Consider the following 27,767-nt stretch of genomic DNA (forward strand, 5'->3'; position numbering starts at 1 on the left):
TGTAGTCATTGTGACTCCTGGTTCCCATCACCACCACTGGAAAGAAAGTCAGTTTCCATTCTATGAACCATTTCACATCAAACCACTCTGAATGACTTTGTTTACATCTCAACCACTGAATTAGACAGGAAGTTTGAGAAAAAAAAAAAAACTGTGAAATTCTCTTTTAACTATTTCCCAACATTAAAATGGGTGGGTAGTAGGACACACTAAATAACAATAAAAAAAATCAGGAAACATTTATAAAGTGTGCTCTTCAGAATTATAAACTGGGGTTTCACAGAAAATACCTTGACCTCTTCCCAGACAAGAGCATTGCACTTTGTGACAGTGAAGTCACACAATTCAAAGAAAGCCACAACACATCTGTTTTTCCTCTGGAACCTGTTGGTCAGTTCTCTACATGTGCAGCCTTTTTTGACTGCAGTAGGCAGATTACTATCAGAAAGATTTTCTATGAAATACATTTTCATTAAATTACCAGAATGCACGAAGCCTCATTCTGAGAGGGAGTTTCGGTTACAATCACCCAAGCATTAAAATCAGAAGACTGCTCTAAAAGTTAGTCACTCTGAGATCTTTTAAAGAGTGAAAACAAAACCAAGACGAAAGTCGCACCCACTAATACACATTGAAGAAGCATCAAAGGCCTTTCGATCAAGTCCAGGATTTCTAGATACCAAGCTATTCAATAAAACACAACCAGAGGAACAACTTCTCATCACAGTCATACTAACTGGGCCTAAAAATGAGTCCTTCAACTAATTAAAAGGATTCAAGCATATATAAACGTGGTGCCTAATAACAATAAGCAACTCAGAACCCTCTGCATTAGAGAAATGCTGTATCTAACAGACAGATCAAGCCAATTTATCACTTACTTGCCAGACACTGCCAGAGTAATCATTTACCTCCGACCTTCTAATATGAAACCAGTGACATTCAATACATAAATCTATAAGAGCTATTACATATGCAGAGTAAAAAGTCACCTCTGTTTATTCCAGTGGAAAACTATCTAGCTCCTTTTTTGAGTCCTAAGCCATCGTGTTCATTCTCCCATTTAACTTTTCCAATATGGGTATTCGCAGTGTATGAATTAAAATGTTAAAGCACACATGAACCTACTGATCTCATCCATTTGAGCTGCTGGGATGGCATGTGCATGTTTAGGATTCCTAACAATTTAGAGATACCAGGAAACGCACACCTGCCTGCAGTGGCTATCAGTTTTTACTTTCTTTTACAATCAGGGCTCCTGGTTCAATCATGCTAGTACATGCCAAAGACTGTGGTCAGAAAAATCCCCATGTAGACAGAACAGAACCAATTACTGACTGGGTGATTAACCGCAGCACATGTTAATCCCATCAGTGAGACCCCCAAACGTTAGGTTCATATTCATTATAACTAAATGGACAGCAAGTTTGAATAGGATGTAAAGCAGGGTGTAAGCGAAGATACTACCAGCAGTTTGACCTCCTCAGTAAACCTGCAAAGCAATGTCACAGTAACCCTCCAAATAAATTAAACTGCATTTTCTAAATGATTCATTGCAAAACCTGAGGGAACCTACTTGTTCAGTTTTAACTGACCGTAGCTTAACCCTGCTGAGACCTCAAGAAGGTTCTTAAAGGCTTTTCTGATGTTCTTGGTAAGATGTTAATTACATGTAGACTTGCAGGCACCTGGTAACGCAGGAGATAAAGCAAGGCAGCCTGCTTAAAAACAAAGAGAACTAACCAACAGGACACAGAGAAAAAAGCAACAATACCGGAGATTCACAAAAGTACGGTAAACAGCTCTTGGACATTTCTTCTCTCAACCGCTCCTATAGTTCACACCTGTCCCCAGTTGAAGGCTTCAAGCGATGCCACGCTTTGGCAAAAATGACAGCTGACAGGGAAAAAAATCTGGAAATCTCCAGCTGAGGCTTGAAGTGTCTTCCAGAATGAACTCTGTGCTGATCTTTACTGCATAAGTGATCGTGGCTGGAGGGATGGACGATACAGAGCAGAGGAAGGGCACAGGTAGCACCCCACAGCCCCAAAGTCCTGGACCGAGATGGAAGGAGCAATTGCAGAGGCTGGAACAGGGGTAGAAGGTAAAGAGAAGTCGGTCTGAAGTCGCCTAGAAGCTCTGCACTGAGAGCCAGACGGTACACTGTCTAGAGAACCCAGCTGTGGCTGGCAGAGGCCAGAAGCCAAAAGGTCTGGTTCCTGCTGACGGTGGTGAGGAGAGGTATAAAGCTGACTGGAGGGAGAGGCTGCCAAGCTGTCTGGGCTGAGACAGTCCACAACAGGCCTCTGGAGCTCCTGTAAAGGCAGGACAGGTGAAAAAGAGCTGTACAACGGCTCCCTCTGCAGGCTGGAGTGAGGACCTGAGCGCAGCTCCATCTCCCTGATTTCTAACTCAGCACCTGAAGAGTGGAACAGGAGAAAAGTCAGCATGAGAAAAGAACATGTTGAATTAAACTATATATACTGTTTCTTTTTTTCCCTTAATTTGGCCAAGTCAAAGCTACTTGCTTTTTACATATTACATATTGTTTTCATATTACATAATCAAAGTTTTTACATATACACCGATCAGGCATAACATTATGACCACCTCCTTGTTTCTACGCTCATTGTCCATTTTATCAGCCCCGCTTACTATATAGGTGCACTTGGTGGTGGTGTGTTAGTGTGTGTTGCGCTGGTACAAGTGGATCAGACACAGCAGTGCTGCTGGAGTTTTTAAACAACTCAGTGTCACTGCTGGTCTGAGAATAGTCCACCAACCAAAAACGTCCAGCCAACAGCGTCCTGTGATCACTGATGAAGGACTAGAGAATGACCAACACAAACTGTGCAGCAGCAGATGAGCTATCGTCTCTGACTTTACATCTACAAGGTGGACTGACAAGGTAGAGTGTCTAATAGAGTGGACAGTGAGTGGACACAGTGTTAAAAACTCTAGCAGCACTGCTGTGTCTGATCCACTCGTGCCAGCACAACACACACTAACACACCACCACCGCCACATCAGTGTTACTGTAGTGCTGAGAATGATCCACCACCTAAATAGTACCTGCTCTGTGAGGGTCCATGGGGTCCTGACCACTGAGGAACAGGGTAAAAGGGGGCTAACAAAGTATGCGGAGAAACAGATGGACTACAGTCTGTAATTGTAGAACTACAAAGTGCACCTATATAGTAAGTGGAACTAAAAAATGGACAATGAGTGTAGAAACAAGGAGGTGGTCATAATGTTACGCCTGATCGGTGTAATTTGACATGTTATATAACTTTGCAGAAGTTGCAGAAGTTATATACCAAATTTATCAAAGCCCAGTTGCTGGATTTTCTACCTCATTCTGTGTACGTATGCCTCATATACAACAACTATTATTCAGTTTTTGCTTAAAGACAGCATGTCCTGTGTTAAGAAAACACAACATAAGACATCTGACAAAGCTTGATTAATCCAGCCTAGAGGTGTTATGAATTGATATTTTCCTAGTCAAAAAATATCACGGTTTCACGGTCTCACTCCCTCATGCATTTAATTAAACTTATTAACTTGGCATTATCCTTGACCATCACAAAGTCTCGTGACATACACACTTGTGTGAAAAGAACAAAAAGCAAAGGAAGACAGATTTAACCTTCTACCATATTTACACTGACTCCATTGTGTGTTGCTTCTGTCAGTAGATATCCAATGTGAGTTCATTCTGGGAGGATTACTGGAAAAAAATGATGTAATTACATAAGATGTTTTGCTAACATCTTTTTGAGAATTACTCTCCCCAATGACATCACATGGTCATGAGCTTCTTGTGAGAGTGAAGGCATGTGCATGGGATATGGGGTTACACCAAGAAAGAAAAAAGTCTGTAACTGTAACTCTGTAACTGATCTTGTTTCAACATTACATTATTATATATCTAGGTCAGTGGTTTTCAACCTGTGGGTCGAGGCCCCCCCAGTGGACCACAGTGGTACTGCTAGGGGGCTGGTGTTTCGCAATTTATTATTTTTATTTATTTATTTATTTATTTTTTTTACAATGTGTAGACAAGTAACCAAATGTTATTTTAAATAAGAATTAATAAATACACTATATTTGGAAAAATCAAACATCATATTTAGGTCGACCTCATTTATTAGTCTGGCAAGATGTTTGCTCTGTTTAATGTCTACATTTTCAGTCCAAGCCAATGTGAAGTGTTTCTCTTTTCATTCGTATGAAATTCATCCATCATGAATTAATGGTTATGAACAAGATTTTTCAAAAAACAAGGATCCCAAGGCTACATATAAGTGAAACAGCCACTGTATCTCACTGAGAAAATCAACCCAAGCATAAATCAAAATTATGAAAAACACAGCAGTCAGTACCACGCCTGATCGCACAATGACAAAAAATAAAAAAAAAACAGGCAGAAGGTCTTTAGGTGAAAGATCTCATTTGCTCCTCACAAAATGGGCAAATGATAAAACTGAGTGGGCTTCTTCCCATTCTGCAAAAGTAAAAGTTCACCACCTCATCCAGGACCTGGAACTTTAGGAGAGCTTTTGGATACAGCTTGAATGTTTGTAACTCTGCACTCCATTTGAGCTGTTTTTGGAGATGCTAACACTATCCGTAAGAAAGCAGGAGGCAAATAAATCCAGTAACCAGTGAAATTTCACAAAAATGCAGCATTTTCACCATTTCAAAAATCATGTTTGGTGTGCAAGATATTAGCAGTTATACACATGATTGATCTAATTTATTGTCCGAAAATGTTGCATGAATAAACTGTCTTTTGTGTGTAAAGGATTTCAGGCTTCACATGTCCGAGAACAGAAAAACAAGTAACTACCATTCAATGCTGGATGCTCAGAGGTGTTTTTATTAATAAAGCTTTGAAAACAAATGACACTGTCAGTTACAGGCTAAACACATATACATCTAAACCTAGTGAACTGAGCCAGACCTCCTTTCGCAACTTACTTCTTCAGCATGTCATCCAGCACTTGGTAGCTGCCAAACAACATCAGCTAACTCATAGGTGACTTTTTTGGTGAAACAAAAACAGGGCGATCTTCTACTGGGCCGATCTTCTACTGCTATGAAGCCAATGTGGAAAATGTCAGGAAGGCTGCTCTAGTTTGATTTAGACTGATTTAAGAGGGCGGGGTCAGACCTCAAATTAAATGAGAACAATTGGTTTAAGCAACACACAGAAAAATATTGCAGATGCAACAACAGATGGCAAAGGATTTTATGCACTATTCTGAACAAGTCATTGGGGTAAGCGTCATATCACACATGTGATTAACCGTGAAACCGTGACAATGTAACAAGCCTAATCTAGCCTCAGTCTTTCTTTCATTCAGCCTCTCATCTGGTCCCTGTTCATCTGCTTTTACCTGGGTGCCCTGAATGGTATTGTGTGGTCAGTGTGCAGTGAGCTCAGGGCTTTAGGAGAAAGCGGGGCGTGCGTTTCCGTCTCGGCCGACCCTGTACCTGAGCAGCGAATCTCAGGCTCGCCTCCTCTGGAGCCCCATGCAGGTGAACACAAGACCATGAACAAAAAACACACAGCACAGACACAATGGGCAAAAACAGGCCAATGAAGAAATGGATGGAGCAAATCAAAATTATGATACAACTTAATCACTATGCAAGATTCCACAGAATATCAAGCCAAATAATGCCGTGCAGGGAGGAACTGGTGTGACAGAACAGAAGTAGGGTGTGAAATTAACAAGAAAAGGGTGTGGAATGGTGTTTTAAAGCAGTCTTGTTGAGAGCTGTGGAGAGGCTGTTATGAAGGTGTAAGTGTGGGTACCTGACTGCTCCACCTGCAGGACAGTAGATGGTGATGGTGGGCGAATCTGCAGGCTCGAACTGTCCACTTCACTGTGCTCTCCATCTGCCTCTCCATCCTCTCTAAAACCCAGAAACACACAGACAGAGGTAGATCAGTAAATTATACAGGACCTCAACAGCATTTTACAGGTTTTAAATAATCAGTCATATTTGTAATTGAGTACTCATTCTCAAAATCACCCTTAAAGACAATATTTGAAGTGCTCCTCAGTTGAAATGTTCTTAAGTTGCACAAATGTTCTTAAGTTGCACAAATAAGCTTCCATTTTAACCAATGTTTCATCCACCTCAGCAGCACATCTTGCTCCCAGTAAAACTTCAGCCCCTTTCGATTTGATGCGTTTTTTATGCATGGATATTTTTTTCACTTGTGTGTGAGTGAATTGTAAACTCGATTGAGATCTAGTCAAATCACACACCCCCACTTTCTAGTGTCCTAAACCAGGGTTTCTTAACCTTTTCCACCCCAAGGCCCACTTGTTTGTAACTATAAAGCATAGCAGCCTCCAGAAAAACTAAAATCAACTTTTTTTTTTAACAGTTTTTCTTTTTTTTAACTGCTCACACTAAAAACCCGTGAATTAGGGCCTGAAAAAGATGAGATCATCAATTTCACTTCAATCACAGAAACCAAAATTTATAGTGAAGTTAAAAAACCATGTGTTTGTAGAGATGTCAAAAAAAAGGGAGAAAAAGAAAATAAGGGAGATGTAGATGTGGACTGTGATTTGGAGCTGCAGTCCATCGCGTTTTCACTGAAAATGCTCTTGTGGCTCCCACAAGAGTAACTGTTTGGTCTGGAGTCTCTTTAGTTTTAAGGGTTTTAGCGCCTCATTTGAAATAAACCACACTCCACTCAGTGGGCTTCTGGATTAGCGTAGCCACAATTAACAATAATAATAAACCTTACTTGATCTCTGCTTCTTCATCAGTAGTTTAGCAATTTGAGTTTAACTACTCAGGTCGCAGATGCTCGTCCAAAAATCAAATGCAGATCTTCTTTATTATTTTAAGGCTAAAGCAGCAGATGAGAACGATATGAGAGCAATGAGAGTCTGTAAGGAGGTTAAAACAGGCAGATTATGCTGACAGTACAGCACTGACGTGCTGATAGCAGAGGAGGAAAGCCAGCGCTACTGATGAATTTCCTCGTTTAAATCATAAAATGCGTCCCACCAGCAGTGAACTCAACAGGATTCAGTTGGAAGCGGACCGAGACCCACGGGTTTTTGCTGGACCGGTTCAACTGTTTGATGCAGACCGGAATACAGTGGAGTGTTCACATGTATCAAAACGGAGCGAACTAAAGAAAAAAGTCTGATAGGTCGGCACCAAACAAGGTAGGAGAAACACCCTGAGGAACCTCTCCATCTCTGGCTAACTCTGCACTGCACGCCAGCAGCTGCGTTGTTCCAAACCGATGATGTTTAATTAGCCTGTGACTGCAATATTTTATTTATACATCTCTACCGACCCACTGCGGACTATTGTTTCTTCCTGAATACAGGCCCACGAACCACTAGAAGTTGCTTCATGGCCCACAGGTTGAGAAACCCTCTTCTAAACTATATTTAAAACAATAAAAAATGATGATCTTGGTGGCCTTTTAGTTTTAGACAAACTCTTGCTCTCTCCACATGCTGTATGGTATGTGGACTCTCCTCTTTTCTAACAGCAATGGCAGTAAAAACTTCTGATTTTGATTTTGGCACAATAAACAGATCTGCTGTTTGTGCGATCAAGTTTGAAACTTGCTGTAAAACTGTTTAATTAGACAACTTAGCCACTTCTGCTCTTGTAGCCTCAGTGGCTGCCTGGCAAGCAGTGTAGTTCGCTGTACTCTGAGGCAAGGTGATGTTATTTATGATGCATTCAACTAAACCAGTGATAATTTATTCATTCTTAACATTTTCTATAAATTAACAATATTTATTAACTCCAAAGGCCTTTGCCAATAAAATGTATTCCAATTTAATAAATCAGCACTGGTTTCTGGCAGTGCCTTGACTTGAGAGTATCTTTAGCCTGTGCCCTATTCCAAAGACAAGTTTTCTAAGAAGAAGCAACAAAGCACTTCTGCGAGTCCTTCTTGATAAGAGTGCCTGCCAAATGGTGCAAATGTAATGCTAAGATGGATTAAATCAAACACTAGATAAGTGGATACAGGAAGGGTTAATGACAGGCTTCTGTTAAACATGTTTTTAAGGAAATTGAGCTTATAAAATTAGGTTAAACCACCCAATTAGCTATTTGATACACAGGGCTCCAGCAAGAGTCAGTCCTACTCACATGTTTCCTGACTGCAGAGGGTACTTTTTGCGTCCCAGCTTGGTGGACTGCTGGGTGAAGTACTCATGACGCTCTGACTTCTTCCACATGTAGTAGTACTCCACACACTCTCCTACTGAGCGTGTGCGTACCTGAAAGAGAGAATGAGAGAGATTGAGAGAGAATGAGTAAAACAGAGAGAGAGAGATGAAAGAGAAAGATGAGCAAGAAAGATGAGAGAGATTAGAGACAGACATAGTTTTGCTGCGTGTGCTGGTAAATGAGATGGGAAATATTCTTTGTAGAGTAACTCAGGGTTTGCACTCTTTTTAGGAACCCATTTTCCAGGACTTTTCCAGGATAAATTCCAGAAGAATTTCCATGATTTATATACACAACAGCTGTTGCACACAAAAGGTCATCTGAAAATGCCACACTACTGCCAACATCCATAACATTAAAGTCAACAATACAACTCATAATGACCCCTTACTGACCAAACGATATACTGTCTCACACTCACACAAACAATTCCTCAACCAAACATCATCTGATCATAAGCTCTACAGAAATATTAGACATGAATGTGACACTCTGGAAGAAGCTGCTGTGTTAACGTAGCTTTGCTTTATCAGGAGTTCCGATAGGAGTTCTGTCCACATGCACATTACAAACTACAGTTGGAATAAATTATTATTCTTGTCAGGACATCTGATCAATTTTCTTTCTTCCTCATGTGTTTAACATGGCTGGAAAACTCGACAATATTCCAGGTTTTCCAGAATGCACTGGAACCCTGGTAACTGGGTTTAAAGTCAGAGAGTCACAAAGGTTCTCTAAACAGTTCTTGTCTGATTAAAAACACTAATGTGGGGTATTAAGGCATAGCCACTCACCTTGTTGGCCTGTATAAGGTGGAAATTCTTCCCATGGACACGATATCCATGCTCAAAGTTTCGACATTCCTCCTCACTCCAAGCACAAAGCTCCTCTGAGGAATAAACAAGGTTTACAGTTTTCCATCATAAGTAAGCTCTTCAAAAAGATAACTTTATAAGTAAAGCTGCAGATTAAGGTTTCCTAACTGGAAACTGAAGTCATCATGCATATTAATGAATTAATGAAGTGAAAAAATATATGTACACTGGCTTGTGAGAATCTAAACAGACTGAATTCATATACAAACAGATTTGCAGCACACAATGTGGAAGAAAAGGAATCAGTTGCATGAAACTGTAAGACAGGAACTGGACTGTCTTACCACTGAATACTTTCACATTGAATCGCAGTCTCCTCAGAGCCTCCTCTGCATTGAAGTTACATTTCACCAGTTCATATAGTGCCTTCAAAAGCACAAAGGGATGAATGAGCAGTGGGCAATGTTTATCAATTAACAAATGAGTAAATCAAAGAAAAAGTGTCAAAAGACTCTAGCAATGTCAGTTCATGGTATCAGTGTTTGCTAATCAGCAAATGATATTACCCAAAGCTGGCCTATGCAGTGTAAAAAGTGGGAAGTGAATGCACACCACCATTACCTAGACACTAACAAAACATTCAAACTCCCATAGAATAGCTGGAGATTAATATTGTCTTAGCACTGGTATTCAGGCTACTCAGAAACTGTAGATTTCAGCAATAAAGACTCCTATATACAGTACTGTGCATGTATTAGGCACCAAAGCACATCATTTAAGACTATTTATCTTTGGAATAAGTGTACCTGTGCTTGTAAAAACATTATATGTATTTTATCAATAAGTACAAATAAATATTAATTCAGTAAAAAGGAACAAGAATGTCTTGTTTTAAAATAGTAGTTGATATATTATGACCAAGTTTAAAGAATAGATTTTGGTTCTAGATTTATCCTGGATGCCACACATGGATTTGTTAAATTCCTTCACCAGCACCCTTGATTTAATATAATAAAATACTGTTTAGCCTGAATGACAACGATAAATAATACCGGGGAGCCACGAGAAGAGGTTTGGAAACGGTAAAATAAACAAGCAAGCAAACTAATACATAATAGATTGTAGTTGATGGTATACAGCGGACAACCACTGAATATTATCCAAGTATTAAATGTATTTCTCTGTACTCATATAAATGTGCTGGTACGTGATGGATTTTTCTTAACCTGCTCATTGTCTTTGACTAGGTCTCCTGAGGTCAGGGTGTCCACAGCCCCGTCCTGTCCTGCTCGTCTCTGTACATGCAGTAAGAACTCCTCCACAGCCGTGGCAGACATCACCCCTGGTGTCCATAACAACTGGTCCTCGATCTCATAGGCTGGTTAAGAGGACACATTTCCATTAAAGACATCTATTCCAACTAGAACAGTATGGAATTTCATCTGAAACAGTGAAGCAGAAACTGTAAGCAGAAAGCTAAAGACAACTCACCTTTGTCATAGCATGTGTAGGAGCCGAGAGGAGGAATGGTGGCTTGGTACTGTGGGCCTACCATGATGTCCTGATTTAAAAAATAAATAAATAAATAAATGAAAACAATGCTTCTGTTATTGCGCTTAAGTAACTGAATAAATGTTGATGAGCCTAAGTGTCCGCTGGAGTGTGAAGTGAAGCAGGCCATCACTGGAGTAATGAATCATGCTCTACTATCTGACTGTCTGACGGATGAATCTGGGTTTGGCAGATGCCAGAAGAAAGCTACAAACCATAATGCACAGTGCTGACAGTAAAGTTTGGAAGAGGAGGGATACAGTCTAGGGCTATTTTTCAGTGTTTGGGCCGCTTAGTTTCAGTGAAGGTTAAGTTTAATGTTACAGCATACAAAGACATTTTAGACAATTATATGTGTCCAACTTTGTGGCAACAGTTTGGCCCTGTCCTGTTCCAGCATCACTGTGTCCCTGTGCACAAATCGAGGTCCATAAAGACATGGTTTGATGAGTCTGGTGTGAAGGATATCTAGTGGCTCCACACCAATAGCTCACTGTCCACTCTATTAGACACTCCTACTCAACCACACTGGACACCTTTGGGATGAACTGGAGCATTGATTGTGAGCCAGGCCAATGTTTGTGCCTGACCCCATAAATGTTCTTTTGAATGAATGGGCAAAAATTCCCCACAGACACACTCCAAAATCAAAGCCTTCCTGGAAGAGCGGAGGCTTTTATAGCCACAAAGGAGCAGCTCCATTCTAATGCTCTTGGTTATAGGAGGGGACATCTTAGTGACTCTTAGCTCTGCATAGTGCTGTATCGTACCTTATAGTGTAGTTTACAACAGCATTGCAAAATTACACTATACGGTCTATGTGCTGATGCTTTACCTTGCGTCCATCATTGGATGGAACGGTGCTGTCTGAATCTTCGTCTGAGGAACTGACTGCTGCGTCTTTGTCTTCATTTGGAAGGGCTGGGTCTGATGTGTGGAACATCATAGAGCACTTTTAGATACAAGAGGTTAAATAATACAGATCAAAGCTTTATATAATGTTTAGTAAGGCTCACACAGAATCTTTCCCGAAAGCTTATCATTTATGTCATTTAATCCTAAACTGACAGACGTTACTTGTAAGCGATTTGCTGAAATTAGACATCGCAAAATAAGTTTTGTTGGCATATTCTCATCCTGTGACTGGTGTTTGTGTTTTTTTGGTTTGTTTTTTTTTTCTAAAATGCAATTACCATTTACATACACCATAACGAGTCACAATGGATATCTATATTGTGAGATTTTAACTTAATCTTAACTTCACTCCTTTCCTATTTTACTGATTCTCACAAGACTCTTTATGTGATAATCTATTAGACATAATTTTCACTCCCTTAGTTAGCTTTTGTTGAACTTAATCAGGTCCTACACCAACGATGTCATACCTATAAGATGGCATTGCAAAAGATCAGAAGAATGGGAAGTAACCGATGTTTTAAGGTCATCAGCAGAGGACCGAGTGTCCTCATCCTCCTCTCCTGACAACAGATCCTTGGCATTCTAAACAAGCAGAGAACTCCATTAACCCATCATTCAACTGAAGAGCAACCGGACTCATTCTCTTTATGTTTGTCTAAACAACACAAAGACAGCTCTGTACTGATCAAGATGTGTGTTTCCATAAACCCCACATAAAACATTATCTGATAAATCTCCTAAAAAGTGCAAAAATTACCCCATAAGACAGAACGCCATATACACCGATGAGGCATAACATTATGACCACCTCCTTGTTTCTACACTCACTGTCCATTTTATCAGCTCCACTTACTATATAGGTGCACTTTGTAGTTCTACAATTACAGACTGTAGTCCATCTGTTTCCCTGCATACTTTGGTAGAGTTAAACTGGAGTTTTTAACACTGTGTCCAGTCACTGTCCACTCTATTAGACACTCCTACCTTGTCAGTCCACCTTGTAGATGTAAAGTCAGCGACGATAGCTCATCTGCTGCTGCACAGTTTGTGTTGGTCATCCTTTAGTCCTCTATCAGTGGTCACAGGACGCTGCCCACAGGATGCTGTTGGCTGGATCTTTTTGGTTGGTGGACTATTCTCAGTCCAGCAGTGACACTGAGGTGTTTAAAAACTCCAGCAGCACTGCTGTGTCTGATCCACTCAGACCAGCGCAACACACACTAACCCACCACCACCACCACATCAGTGTTACTGCAGTGCTGAGAATAATCCACCACCAAAATAGTACCTGCTCTGTGAGGGTCCATGGGGTCCTGACCACTGAAGAACAGGGTAAAAGGAGGCTAACAAAGTGTGCAGAGAAACAGATGGACTACAGTCTGTAATTGTAGAACTACAAAGTGCACCTATATAGTAAGTGGAGCTGATAAAATGGACAATGAGCACAGAAACAAGGACATAATGCTATGCCTGATCGGTGTAAATTAAAACGAAAACCAATTCACACCTTGCCAAGAGCCAGAGGAGCAACAAACTACATTGAACATGGAAAAACAGTTTTATTTAAGCAACTTCAAGTGCTTTAATACATAGATGTTATCCTCTAGAACGTTACTTCAGCAGACAGGGGTCAGTGAAAAGTCCTACATCCCACAAAGGCAATGTTGTTACTGTTGAGCTCAGCTTATGGGTTTGGTGGTTCTCACCTTGTCTATCGTAGTTTCTGGCAGTGAGGCTGCCGTCTCGCTGGGCTGGCGGTTCTGCTGCAGGACAGGGTGGGACATGTCATAACCGTACAGGGCCAGCAGTTCCTCTAGGGGTATTTCGCCACCCTAGAAAACAAAACATCAGAAAACTCCACATGATTTTGCCCCCTAACACAATGTCTGAAATGTAGCACACACTTTCACCTTCATACACCGTTTTTTGTCCAACCCTCTTCACACTAATCCTACCCTGTCTATGGAAATTGCAAGGCAGCCAACAGATAGAGCCGTGCTACTTAAGAAGTTGTATTTAAAGAGAGACAGAAGTCTGTTTATAGTAGTTAAGCCTGTATTTGTGCTCCTCCTAGATGCCATTAGCTGGTACTCAACATGAAGTGTATCTGAAGAGTTTTCTCTACTTAGACAGCTGATGCAGGTCCCAGAGCACAGAATGCAGAGGGGAGCCTATGGTTTAAGTAAGATGACGGAAAGAGTCCTCCTTCTTGTACCTTTAACAACCTGCCCTCTCAAAACATTCCCTCAGGCTTCTTACTCCTAACTGATGCACATGTAAACATGGTCACACATTACAAGTGAGAAGATCTTATAGGGCCCAAAACAAGACATGAAACTGTATTTTCACAGGCCATTAAACAATGCTATTCTAAATATCTTGTAAAAAAGAGTTGATTTGCTAATCCATAATCCTTTAAAACACCATTTTTCGTTCACAGTATACTCACACAATATAGGGCTGTGTGTTTGCTCATTGTATGAAAGCCTGTTTCCAGCAGGTAGAAGAAAAAATCTTATCTGTCTGTTTCAGGTTCAATATTATTTGGTCTAAATGACTTTGACTTTGAGTGTAACAACTTAGCTATGTGCACTAGATTCTTTCCCAAACAATCCTTTAGAAAGAAAAACTGTCAAAATGTTTATTTAGCCAAAACCTGCTCTTTAAAAGTGTAAAATATACCCATGTTTATGAGCAAAAACAGTTTGAAACATAGTTTTGCCAAAACTATTTGGTTTTAGGTTTATTTGCTTCATCACATTAAGAACAATGTGAAATGGCAGACTTTAACAAGTGTTTTGTATAGAAAAAATAAATGTGCTTTCTCTGTTTCTGAGCAAAAACCATGGCATCCATGTTAGCATCAAAGATAAAACAAGCTTGATTTTTTTTCACAGCATTTTAAACAGCGCATACTTAACATCAGGGTTGGTAAATCAGAGAAGGTGCTTCATTACAATAAATCTCTTCCCAGTATTTTGCTCTTTGAGAGGAAAACTTCAATAAATGCATACGTTGTGACTTCTAGCATATTCACAGACCAATCATGTTTCAAAGGAAAAAGTAAGGGCAAATCATGTTTCAGCTTTCACAGAGGACACCCCGTTTTTAAGTGCAGTATGAAAAAGGCTTTTAGTTGTGTAATTGAGGCACACAAATGCACTAGGGGTGGGAATCTCTAGGCACCTTGTGATTCGATTACGATTCAGGGGGCTGCGACGTGATAAGACGATTATCGATGCATCTTGATTAATCTTTTTTTTCTGTACAGGATTTCTTTTTTCTCACTGTGTGAGGACTTGGTACGTTTAAAGCAAATTGTAATGGTCCACAAAGAATTTACTTCCAATATCTTTTATTAATAGAACAAATGCAAGTGATGTGGCAAGTGAACTGGAAGGCTCTCATTCACTGCTCTTGTTTGGAGCACATGTACACTAGCTGCCACTCATCTGTGATAAAATGCGCTGTTACGCTGATGGGCAGGGGGGTGTTATTTTGGCTCCAAAGTGGGCAACACAGCGCGAAAGCCTTGGTTTTCAACGACTGAGAACCGGACACAAATCCTTGGCAATAAAAGTTATAGATAGATAGAGTTTGTAATTCGCTTCCGAATTGGGTGGAAGTTTTCACATCGCTTGCTCGATGGTCCTCTTGTTGGCACCAAGTACAACCGGTAGAAAAATGGGTGGAAACGTGTAATATGGTTTCTCATGTTTGTCATTTCCAAAATATTTTATTTTAGTGTGACACAATTTGTATATATTATGGCTCTTATCCAGGTCCCTTTTCCCCTGGCGTGCAGTCTGCAGGTCACCTAGCAACGCAGACAGTCTTGCCTAGCTAGTAGTGAAAACAGCTCTTCTTAACATTTGGGTTATCAACTCCTGACCTAACCTAGCTTTTAATGCAGAGGGTGCCAGTCATATTTCTCACTCATCCAGCTGTGTTTTTGTTATGTGTCGTCACAGAGTGTCCGGGCGCTGCACTTCTGCACTTCCAAATTCCGCCTTTAGCGTTCTGTCAACATTACGTTATAAATTAAATATTTATAAGATTGATTTTTGACATTTGTGAAACGATTCAGAATCGTCCACATCCGCATCGCGATGCATCTAAGAATCGATCCCCCCCACCCCTAAAACGCATGCACAAAACCACTTGAAATCAAGTCATTTTAACCATGCTGGAAAGTTGAGTTCACTGTTAAATGTCTACCTAAAGTGATCTCAGCTGTCAAATTTGTTTATCTGATTACATGGAAATGGAGCATACAACATATTAATTCAAAATGCTTTAAAATTGGAAAGTTAAAGAAAAAAAAAAGTCAGGCCATTTCAGGGCACAGGACTAGCCTTCTACTCTTTTACTTTGAACAACTAAATGTGCTTGTTTTTACTTCCCTAAACTGGCCAACAGTTGATGAGCAGAGTAGTTTGATTCACTGTAATGAAAATGCAGTGTTAACTTGAACAGAGCATATACACTGCAGATTTTAAAAATACATAAACAAAACAATAAAAATACTCCACATGACAACAAGCACACATAGGTCTGTACTATGATCTAAATAGTTTACAGTTCCACCACCGTCCCAATTTCGAATCTTATACCTGGGCTTAAGGCCAGGTTAATATAAATAAGCCAGCAGAAAACATTTTAGTGTAACACTGGTTCATATACAGTGAATGAGTACAGTAAGTATTCAGACACTTTTCTTTTTATTATTTAATGCAGTTCCAGTGCATATATCCACACTTGTCTTTTGACCTATAAATATGAACAAATAGTACATATTCATAAACATAAAAAGGGGAAAGATATGGGAAAACATTCACAAAACTAAAATTTACATTATATGTAAAGGTTACAAATAAATCAAGTTCTATATATAAATGTTGAAAAAATAAAAATGTTATCCATTTGCACCTGGTGTCATCATAAAATACTTGGTTAAAAGTATAAAAGGTCAGGAATATCTAAAGATCAGCAGTTACGGTGAAGGTGAAGGACAACATCATTAAACAACACTCAAATGGAAAATGCCACAGAGCCCTAACAAAGATTTTCTACATCTCTGTCAGCACAACTGGTTCAATAACATGCAAGTAGAAAGTTTGTGGAACCACAACAGATTGTCTCCAGGGAGGTGCACCATGCACGATATCTCTCAGACCAACAATGAGGAAGGTAAGAGAGAAGGATGACCTGAAAGCATCAGGAACTTCTTTCCTTGCAGAACTTCTCTGCATTTTGTCAACTTTATTGCTTTGGTCAGATAACACTGGTCAGGTATGAAATATATTATAGCACATAAAAAGAACTCTTTTGATGATAACTTAGCTCGTCGTATTTAGAAAAAGAAGGGTTGCGCGTTTAATCCCAAGAACACCATACCCATAGTGAAGTAGGTGGATACGGGGCTGATTCTCTGCAAATGGTACTGGGGAAATTCACTTCAATGAAGGAAATATGGAGTGTTGTACCAAGAGATTTGAGAGGAGAATTTAATCTCATCAGCCAAACAAGAAGAAAAAAATGAATGTTTCAACAAGACAGGGAGGGACACTTGTAACTTCGGGGAATTTGATGGTTTGCCAAGAGGAATTGGTCAAAATGAAACCACAATGCTGCAAAATTATTTTTTAATAGACACATCAAAGCTGTAACTGCCAACAACGGCAACACAACACTAATGTTATTAACATGTGGTGTCTGCATATTTCTTTCCCTATCAGTTTTGTTTTTTGAAACTTGTTTGTTTATGCTTATGAATACATATCTTTTTATTAATATATTTGTAAGTACAAAGCCAAAAGACATTATGAACTACAAAAAACTACAGTGTCTGAATACTTGTGTGTAACTAGCAAACAATAATGTAAAGTACTACATTATTACAGGGCTTAAAAAAATCTTTTGTTAAAAAAGGGAACAGGAGGTCAGAACAGGAGCTAATCTGCCTTATATCTGACTGTTGTTGACAGCCTAAGGATGAGCTACAGCTGCCACCTTCCGGTTTTCACCTTGAAAAGTGTGTTACAGTCTCATGTACTAAAGGTAAGATAATAACACTAGAATGAAACAGCACTCTCAGTAATGTATTCATTGTTAAACTAGGTGTCAAATGTATTTTGCATGAAAATACCTCTATGAATATGGATCACAATGATAGTGATCAGAAATGAATAGAAAAAAAATGTGTCTTAAGAGATTGACAATCCATCCAATCTCACAAAAAACAGGCAGATAAAGCTTTCATTAATTTCCTTTTTTGTGTTGCTAAGCATTTAAACTCATATTTTTCAGAAGACACAAATCTCCCATCACACAGACTTTACGGTCCTTCACTTACATAACACAAAAAAGAACTTCTTACCACAGTTTCTAATGCATTTACTTGTATATTTTAGCAATGTTTTATAGCAAACTCCAGCAGTACTTGGGCATTAAGAGGTTTTTTTTCCACCTGTGTACTTCAGTACACTGAATTTGCAAATGTCACCATGACTGCCATGACTGTGAGGGTTGAAAAAGTAAAAGTTCAAACTAATTCAAAAGCATTTCGGCCACTTCAGCTAAACCATTAATGTATTATTTTATTTTTGTTTTACTTTAGGGCAAATATTTGCAGCTGTTTTTAATTGTAGTATATTATAATTCAGTATATTCAGGTCTGTTAATTTGCAGTACTAGCATACGGATGTAAATGATTAACCAATTAACCATTAACTGCAAATGAACAACTGTTCGACCAATGCCATCATGATTTTTTTTTATTTTCAATAAACAACAGTTCCTATTTGAATATAATTACCTATAATACATGAGGATGCTATAGCCCACTGGATCTGCTGGATAAGTCTACTAAAAAAATGAAGACCATTTTCGAAAGGACAGTAGCACAACTACAGTGATATATCATTGTCAATAGCAAATATCTGCAAGTAATAAGATTTACAACTATTTCATCCATGTCCTCTAAAAGAAAGCGTGACGCAAGTGGGGAAATTAAACATGGGCATGCAAAATTATTGAGAAGGACAAGACGGAAGGCAATGCCTTTCCAGAGCTACTGAGGTATACTGAGCCGAAGCTAGCCCTGGTCATAGCTGTCATGCTTATTTTAACGTTGGCTAAGTAATGAGTGGCATGACTAACTTGAGAACACGAACCTTTCAGTAGCCCATTACAGTATATTTCAGTCATTTTGTCAACTTTCTAGTTTTTGGTCAGATAAAATATATTATAGCTGTCAGCCCCTCACGAATTTGGGTTCTTACATTGGGTAAGTTACATATATTTCAGGATGTTTATATACACACACTTTTAAGTCTGGCCCCATCTGGTCTATACAAGTAACTTTAATATCTCAGTGCTGTAATACAGAATTCAGTTGATGTATGTGCTCATAACATGTATTTTACAACAATTTCGAATGCGGCTCAGCCAATCAGATCTCAGAACAGGAACTACCCATTTTATAACTGATATACAGATGGGTCATGTTCATTTTAGGCCTTTAGGATAATGGTTAATTGCCAACTAATGGCAGACAGTTATCGGTCAAAAGCCAACATGTGCATCCCTAATAACAGCGCATTGTGACAGTGTGGCATTGCAATGAAAGCCTGTGACAAGATGCATCACGGAGATTTGACTTTCCATTAACTATGCCATCTAATGCAAATGTAGTTTTGAACACCAACGTTCACAAATGATCAGCACCAATCAACAACTCACTCCAACATTCCTCCTGCCTCCCAGCTCTAGCACCATTGGTAAGCTGTGCAAGTACATGAAAAAGTACTCATCGATGTCTTCATTTGATTTTTGTTCAAAATACTGTAAAAATACTGAATCTTGAACAAAGTATTGGAAACTGAATAGTGGGCTGAGTGTATCATTAAAATCCTATGTTGTATACATAAGACTGCTGGCGCTAGCTTTTGTTTTTGCTCTTGGAGTCCGCCACTGGTGGCTGACAAAAAAAGAAAAGTGCCAAAGCAAGTAAGGCAGGCCATCAGGAAGCGGAAAAATCAATCAGAAAAATAGCCAAGACATAAATTCAGCCAACATCAACTGGCGATCACCAACTGCACAGGGCCTAGCGAACCAAAGAAGAACAGAACAGATGGCCAAAGGTTTGTATAAGAAAAGATGGTACACCAGACTAGGAGACATATGAAAATGTTAGAAATTACGTAAAAAGATTCAAATGAACCGCCTGGTTAACAGTAGTAGATGGCTTGAGGCGGGGCACTTTGAGGCTCAGCCTTACAGTGAGCCAGCCATTTTAAACCCCCCTTCACCCTACAGCTTAATAGTTGTGTACTGTTTATTTAGTCAGTGTGAGGGGTGGGTAATGTGTCATGTGTCTAAAGCTTTTCCTCTCTTTGACTATTTTGGACACATCAGCATACATGCATTTTCCTTGTGGTAAGAGTAAACTAAGACAGAAAGTGAACCAGTCAGCAAAAATGCAAAGGCCGAAATGAATATATGTCTGTGGTGTGCTAAAAGGCCAACATCAACAAAGAACTCAAACAACTCAATCAGTGACCCCTTTACTCACAAAAGCAGAGTCCTAAAGATCACTTTGATTAACTCTGTGAAAATCCAAGTCCTACGGGTACAGAACAGGTTTCAACAATGTCTACATGTGTTCTACACAAACATCCACATTGCCATTTCTTGACCAAAGTGTTGATTTTGTGGAATGGATATAACAGCGCAATGGCTCGAGTTTTATGATCACCTGAATGTCTGTAATGAGTCATTTTCTTAAGCTGAAACTTGGTCTTACTGAGGTTCTGCTGGTAAAACTCAGTCATTTCCTCATTCACTACCCACTCACAAGTGGTGCAAGTTCTATTCTTTGAAAGGCTTTGAAAGGCTTTGAAAAGCTTTTCCAGTTTTAGGATAGACCCTTTGGCCTGGCAGTAGTCAGCATCGAGAGCAAACATGCACAAAAGCTGGAAATATAAATGGATCGGCAGCAAATAAAGATGTTTCAAAATGTACAGGTACAATGGCATGCAAAAGTTTGGGCACCCTGGTCAAAATTTCGGTTACTTCGAATAGCTAAGCAAGTAAATGACCTGATTTCCAAAATGCATAAAGATGATAGATTTCTTTTATACTTTAAGCAAGATTACATTTTTATTTCCATCTTTTACAGTTTTGAAATAACAAAAAAAGCCAAGGGTTGATATGCAGAGAATGTTTGTGTGTTTATTATCAAAATTAATAAAAGTTATTAACAAAAAAAAAAAAAGGCAAAGGGCACGAAGCAAAGGGCTGGGCACACTGCATGGTCAGTACTTAGTGACACCCCCTCTGGCAAGTATGACAGCTTTTACATGCTTTTTGTAGCCAGCTAAGTTAAATTGTTGTTTGGAGGATTTTCCCCCATTTTTCCTCGCAAAAGGCTTCTAGTTCTTTGAGAAATATCTTCAGCTTGCACCTCTTAAGGTGGTCCATTGTGGATTTTGAGGTGTGTTTAGGATCATTTTTCTGTTTTAAGAGCCATCCTCTTTTCATCTTCAGCTTTTTTACAGACAGCGTGATGTTTGCATCCAAAATTTGGTGGGATTTAATTGAATCTATTCTTTCCTTTACTAATAAAATGTTTCCAATGCCACTGGCTGCAACACAAACCCAAAGCATGATTGATCCACTTTTGTGCTTAACAGTTAAAGAGGTCTTTCTTTCATAAAATTCTTCACCCTTTTTTCTACACATATCTTTGCTCACTGCGAACCAAAATGTAACGTTAATCTCATCAGTCCACAGGACTTGTTTCCAAAAAGGCATCAGGCTTATTTAGATGTTCCTTTGCAAACTTCTGACACTGAATTTTGTGGTGAGGACGCAGCAAAGGTTTTCCTCTGATGCAACACAAACTCAAAGCATGAAAGATCCACCCCTGTGCTTAACAGTTGGATCACATTCCTGTGCTTCCATGAAGGTCATATGTGTGCAGATGTCGCTGCACAGTAGAACAGTGCACCACCACTCCAGTCTGATAAACCTTCCTCAAGGTCTTCTGGAGCCAAATGGGAATTCTTAGTTGCCTATTTGTCTAGCAATTTGACAAGCAGTTCTCTTGAAAAGTTTTCTTGGTCTTCCAGAACTTAACTTGACCTCTACTGTTCCTGTTAACAGCCATTTCTTAATTACATCAAGAACTGAGGAAACGGCTACCTCAAAATGCTTTGATATCTTCTTAGCCTTCTCCTGCTTTGTGGACATCAATTATTTTAATTTTCAGAGTGCTAGGCAGCTGCACAGAGGAGCCATGACTGCTGATTGTTGGGTCAAGGTTTGAGGAGTCAGAGTATTTATAAAGCTTTGAAATTTGCATCACCTCACCTTTCCTAACAGTGATTGTGAAGAAGTCATAGCCCTAACAAGCTAATTAAGGTCTTTAAGGTCTTTTTAATCTGCCCAGACTTTTGCATGATGCTCCTTTGCTTTTTTCACTCTAAAATTGTACAAAACAAAAACAATACAGTAATCTTGCTTAAAATGTTAAAAACAGTGTTTCTTCTTTAACTTCATTACTTTTGGAGATCAGCACAACTACTGACAGTAACAGACAGTAACAGAAATTTTTAACTACACTCAAACTTTTGCATTTCTCCATAGAAATTTGCTTGCAAGATCACATTCATGTGCTAATATAACTTTTTGATACTGTAAAGATTACCTGCAGTAATCTGCAGTCAATAGTTCTTAACAATTCATCAAAAGCATCTGATATATAAATGTTATTTTACACTTTGTGCATTAGTAACTATATGCGAAGCTTTGGCTACAGCACGCTTATTCTAGAGCACTTATTCCAGAGACAAGAACTTGTAACGAGAACACTCATCTGAAGACAACTTGTTAAACTGGAACTTGGTGCTGGATAAGGTACGCCTCCTCTAAACTCAACCATAATTCCTCTAGTCCATGCTCTTTTAATCTCCAGAGTGCAACTGATAACACAAGCAAAACAAGCTGGCCAGCAAAATGCAATCACAGGCTAACAATACAGTTTATCTGTTGTAAGAGGTAATGTCTATTTTTACTGCATGTAATGCATTCACACAAAACACATCTACAAGTGTAGGCGACTTAAGCAATGCTAACAAATGTTAACAAATGGCTTGTTGTCCGTTGAACAATGTTGACCAGTGCACCATCGTCCCCTACTTTGACCTCCGTCTTCATGAGCCATTGTATTAGTTTAGAAATTGCACACTAAAGCTGTGTCTACATTGCTAGGTAGAGTGCATCCTTTGCAGCTTCCTTAGCAGCAGCAGCAGTGCGTGGAGGAGTCTTCCTCTGCATTTAGGGCCAAATGATACAGTCTAGCAAAGATTCGCAGCTGCAGCAGCATCATAACTCCTGAATCCCAATCAGCTGTAAGGGTTAAGTTTGAGGTGTGTGAACAGTGAATGAGAGTTGAAGAAAGCAGCTATTGAGGTAAATAAAAAGAGAGAGGGTTTTTTTTTTAATTAAACAAATTACATCAGTCTTACCCCCAACCACTGAAGAAGAGATTCAGCACAAAGTTGAACTATCACTGCACAAATTAGTTAACGATGCCTCCCTTGTTGTTTGCCATCTTTGCTACAATATTAAACCTTTTCCTTATATACTTAAACTAAAGTGAGTGAACATAGCAATGATAAAAATATATAGCTGGTCGTCCATATAAGGACAGGACACTTGTTTATAATATGTATTTTACAGCCAATTTATGTGGGAAACTGGTACTAATTTTCACAACAACTGGGGGCAACATGCACTTAAAGACAAATTCTCCTTCAGTCCCTCCATTTTTGCAGTAGCTTACAATGAGTTTAATTGGAACTCAAAGCTGAGAAGGATACATCAATGCATGCTCTGAATTCAGCAAAAAGAAGGACACGTCAGCTACATTTCAAGTATCCACCTTGTTCTTTTGAAATGGGACAGTGCTTATGATGTATGCAGCCGAGAAACATGGCCGAAGGTTGCAGCCCCGTAAATGAGACACAACCTGCGTTTGTTCCCACCCTAATAGGTCAACATTTCAACCTACATTAAACCCAAAATTTCTCATGGTTGTTCCCAGACATTCTTGATAAAAAAAGTTAGTCTATTTAGTTGAGGCTCATGTATTATTAGTTAGCAGAGGCTCGCAGCATACTCAGTTTCTTTTTAACAAGACCATGACAATAGACAACTATAATAACTGCTTAGTTTTCTAAGAAGTGGAAGTCTACTGAAAACGCCTGTGCATTTAGGCTATGTTCACACAGCAGGTAAAAGACTCTGCTGAGACTCATAAGGCTGATGTTTCTGTACCAAAACATTAGAAGAGACTCATCAAACCGCTCCATGCTCGAAGAGATTTCGAACGAAATGGCTGAATGCAGAGAGAGGACAGCAAAGCTGCAGTGTCAGAGAACAGTTTAAAGAATCCGAGGACACGAACCAAAGAAGTGACCGTGGCCGAATAAGGTTCCCTTTTTACGGTGAACTTCAACACACTGTGGGTGATGAGCCCAGCTGTCAACCATTGGAACTTCATAATCGCTCCTGTGATGCTGGTGAAGACGAAACTGAAAGCTCTGGGAGCGACAGGCGTTTACTGGCCATCATGACTGTTTACCTCTGGACGAGCCACGTGAAGCACTGTTCTTTTGTGCATGCGGGTCGGTTTAGGAGCTGATCTGTTCAGACTGATGTCGCCTACAGATCACATTTAAAGGATAATGTGAACAGCCATATAAAAAAAATCGGATTTGGTGAGAAAATCAGATTTGGGCCACTTTTGCCTGCTGTGTAAACGTAACCTTAGATTCCTCTGAAAAGACTGCCTCAGAAAACAATGGGAGATACTCCATCACGAGCATGGCAAAAACAATGACAACGGACTTCCATGGCAGACAGTGAGCTTTTTCTATTGTTAAAAAAGTGCATTTTTCTGGCTAAGACAATCACTCAATCATTCAATTTAAGTTGAATAAATCATGCATAGCAATACTGAAGACAAACAAAGGATAAAGGCCTGAAATCAGCAGGATCTGAGGAAAGGTGGAGGGCAAGCCTGGTTGAGCATCAGCAATTGACAAGAAATTGTACAAGAACAATTTCTTGTAGGCCTGTCATGATCATGATATTTCAGCTGAGGGTAAACTGCCATATAAATAATTGTGATTAACAAATTAACTTTTTTGTACAAGCCTAAAGCACCCAAATTGGCTGATTAGCTATCATGCTTCCTGGCTGTTGATACTTAATAGCTCCCAACTGACGACAGAAACAGTGGGTACGTTTACAAGCACTCAATATTCCAGTCATAATCGGATGTTTGCAGTTATCTGATCATTCAAATGGACATGTAAACAACATACTCTGAGATGAGAATAAGGTCTAGAAATCTGATTAAGAAATCTGATAAAGAGAGCTGGATTTTAGCTCAGTAATCAGATTTCTCAGTGCATGTAAACTCTTACTCTGATTTCTTTTGGATTGCTCAGTCAGCGCGAAACAGACCGCAGAAATAAGCAAGCAGTGTTGCTGTGAGATCGCAGCAAAACACTTTTGGAACGACTCTAAAATCAACTACAAGTTGACAAAATGAAGGATTTAAATATTCTTCATCTTCTAAATGATGTATGTTCATAGTTTCAGACAAAGTGGTGCGATGTTAAAAAAAAAAAAGCTGCGGCTTGAAGTTTGAGTTTTACATTACGTTTACGTCACGTCATCTTCTGTGAGTTTACCGGTCAGTTGCAGAAAAGCAGAAATCTGATTACTGCCTGACTCATGTAGACCTGGAGTTTCCCTATTATCCGATTACTCACGCGCATGCAAACTCGTTGATTGGGTTACTGACAAAATCTGATTTTCTGCAGTTATCGGATTATTAAGTGCATGTAAACGCACTCACTGTGAGCTCAAATAAACAAACATTATTCACTGCTGCCCTCTACAGGTGTTAGAGCACTATTCAGAGTTAAAACTTTTATTGTTTTAATAAGAATAAAGTCCTAATAAATGAGATTTCAGCTTTCTTTTATTTCTTATTTATATGAATTTGCCTCAACCCAACTGAAGAAAATGCACCCAATTCATGTTCTGTTTTTGTGACGGAAAACACATGATTATGAAAGGTAACAACTGTGGAAAATGTGACCGGCTAAAATAATTGCTATCAGCTGAAAAAACTGTGCTGAACGTATTATGTGGTATTAAGTGTGACAGAGTTAATTTCTCGTACAACGTTTTAAAAGTTAATCCGAAATGGGTGAAAAATATAGCAGGTTAATCTGACAATCAGTACTTAAATATCTATTTGCTGTACATAGCCATAGAACAATATCTACAATGAAAAAACAATTATCACCCAAACACTCTTGGGACTCACTATCCTGAACACTTGAAGATAAAGACGAAAGACCCTAACCGCAGCAATCTTACTTGTCATAAGTAAAATATTACTTTATTTCACTTTTTATATCAACAATTGAAATGTAAGCACCTACTTACATTTTCTAATCAGAGTTCCTCTTATCACTCATTATTGGCTCTTACATCAAAAACACTGCCAGTGAACTTGAGGGGTGGTAGGGTGGTAGCGCGCTTCCAACCACTTCCTTCACTTTCACTCTAAATGAAGCGGTGGGGCCTACCTCCGTCCTAAATAAGCACAGGTGGGGAAGACTGAAAAGCTCTCACTCACTGAATGTGTTCGTTGTGTTTGTGCAGCCATCTTCTTCGGCTGTAACTCCCAAGCCCCCCGGATCTTCTGCTGCTCCTCTAAGGGTGTGGATGGTTGAGGAGACAGCTCCAGAGGCACTGCATAGCCCAGGCAAAGAACGTGTGCTAGGCGGTGATCCGTGGAGCCCATCCGCACAGCTGAAACACAGACAGGAATAAGAAGACAAAGTTTGATTGGAAAAAAAAAAGTGGTAACTAATCACAGTCACTAAATAAACATTTTCCAATCACAAATAACATTCTGAATTGTGGTTGCTGCTAAACAGGTCACACTGATCTAACATTTACTTTAACTAAAATGGTTAAAAACGTCTTCACGGCATACAGCACACCTTTAAAACAGTTCTTCAAGTCTATGGATGTATATATGTGTCTGTGTGTAAAACTGTAAATACTCAAAGAAACATGAATGCATCAATGTCTCTTTGCCTGATTAAATAGTTTCTTCTCTATGACATAAAAACTGTTGTACATGAACCTTTCTTTACAGACAGTTCTGTATAGCACCAAAAAGGGGTTCCACTAAATCACAGAACCTTTTCTTGCTAGACCTAACTGCAAATAGTCCTTCTTCCCCTTCCAGCCTTCTTCAAACAGTTAAAACAGCACATAAACAGCCTAGCATTGGTGGCCTTTTCAGGGTCACATGAAAGTCTTCTTCTAAGGCCATAAGTTATGCTTTGGTGCCTCAATCTGCAGTTCAGCCAACCTTTAGCCCTTGTGGGCCTAGACCTCTGCGTGTAGGCACAGTCGATGGACGTCAAACTCCACTACTCTACTATGCAGAACATGTCAAGACACCAAGTACATCACCACTCACTAGCAAGGCTGGGAAGCTCCTTCTGGTCTCGTTTTCTGTTTGTTTTTTGTCTGAAAAAGCGATGGAAAAGCTGCAACTCTGGAGAAAGTTGGAAGACTTCAAGCCAAAGTGAAGTGAAGGCTACTTCTTCACGGAACAGTTGAGTTGAGCAGGGCGCTTTCCTGCTCGCTGGGTGCTGAACGGTCGACCCACTCTCCACCGGTGTGAGAAGGAAATAGTTTTAAAGTGGCGGTGGGGGGGACGTGGAGAAGCAGAGAGCCGCTGACACGCTCTTGTCACGTTTACTTTACTTCCCGGCGTCTTCTCGGCGTCCACGTTCACCACAGTTCAGCACCACCGGTGAGCTGTTGTGTGTTTTTTTCCTCCACAGAGCTCAGTGAGGAACGGTTCTTCCACACAGACGGAGAGAGAGCAGGAGAGAGTGAGAGTGAGAGAGTGAGTGAGAGAGAGAGAGAGAGAAGCGACACGGACACAAGAGCACACCCTTCATAACTTCCTCATTTGTGTGCACGGCGCCGCGTTATGCTCCTTTCTGACCGCCCGGTGCCACCGGCAGCGTCCTTAGCCGTCGTTTTGAGTGGAAAACGTTTGTAAACGCGGCGCGGCTCGACGAGCTTTTTCAGTCGTCTTCTTCCTCCCCGAAAGCCCTCCGCCGACTTACCTCC

General features: G+C 39.7%; 1 protein-coding gene across 2 annotated transcripts; it reads right to left on the reverse strand.

The window, feature by feature from the left end:
- Nucleotides 1–58: 58 nt before the first annotated feature.
- Nucleotides 59–27,767, reverse strand: mier2 (mesoderm induction early response 1, family member 2). Of its 2 annotated transcripts, XM_036587199.1 has the most exons (13): nucleotides 27,103–27,767; nucleotides 26,245–26,420; nucleotides 13,226–13,351; nucleotides 11,987–12,101; nucleotides 11,437–11,528; nucleotides 10,542–10,611; nucleotides 10,277–10,428; nucleotides 9,395–9,476; nucleotides 9,030–9,124; nucleotides 8,155–8,285; nucleotides 5,825–5,925; nucleotides 5,403–5,528; nucleotides 2,309–2,419 (listed from the first exon to the last, which is right to left on the reverse strand). In XM_036587199.1, the coding sequence occupies exons 2-12, from the start codon at nucleotides 26,410–26,412 to the stop codon at nucleotides 5,446–5,448; spliced, it is 1,215 nt and encodes a 404-aa protein (XP_036443092.1). In that variant the 5' UTR covers nucleotides 26,413–26,420; nucleotides 27,103–27,767; the 3' UTR covers nucleotides 2,309–2,419; nucleotides 5,403–5,445. The 2 variants fall into 2 exon arrangements, with proteins under 2 accessions (XP_036443091.1, XP_036443092.1); XM_036587198.1 differs by lacking the exon at nucleotides 5,403–5,528 and having other exon boundaries at nucleotides 59–2,419.

This window comes from Colossoma macropomum, unplaced genomic scaffold (genome assembly GCF_904425465.1).
Source record: "Colossoma macropomum unplaced genomic scaffold, Colossoma_macropomum, whole genome shotgun sequence".
In the NCBI taxonomy this organism is placed as follows: Eukaryota; Metazoa; Chordata; class Actinopteri; order Characiformes; family Serrasalmidae; genus Colossoma; species Colossoma macropomum.

Bases quoted from the DNA above. Each gene is read 5' to 3' on its own strand.
- mier2 (XM_036587198.1), bottom strand. From the start codon at position 26,412: ATGGGCTCCACGGATCACCGCCTAGCACACGTTCTTTGCCTGGGCTAT. The intron at 11,529-11,986 runs GTATGACATCGT...TCCACACATCAG, and splicing joins TTTGCAATGCCATCTTATAG to ACCCAGCCCTTCCAAATGAA. The intron at 9,477-10,276 runs GTTAAGAAAAAT...GTGCTTTTGAAG, and splicing joins TAGTCAAAGACAATGAGCAG to GCACTATATGAACTGGTGAA.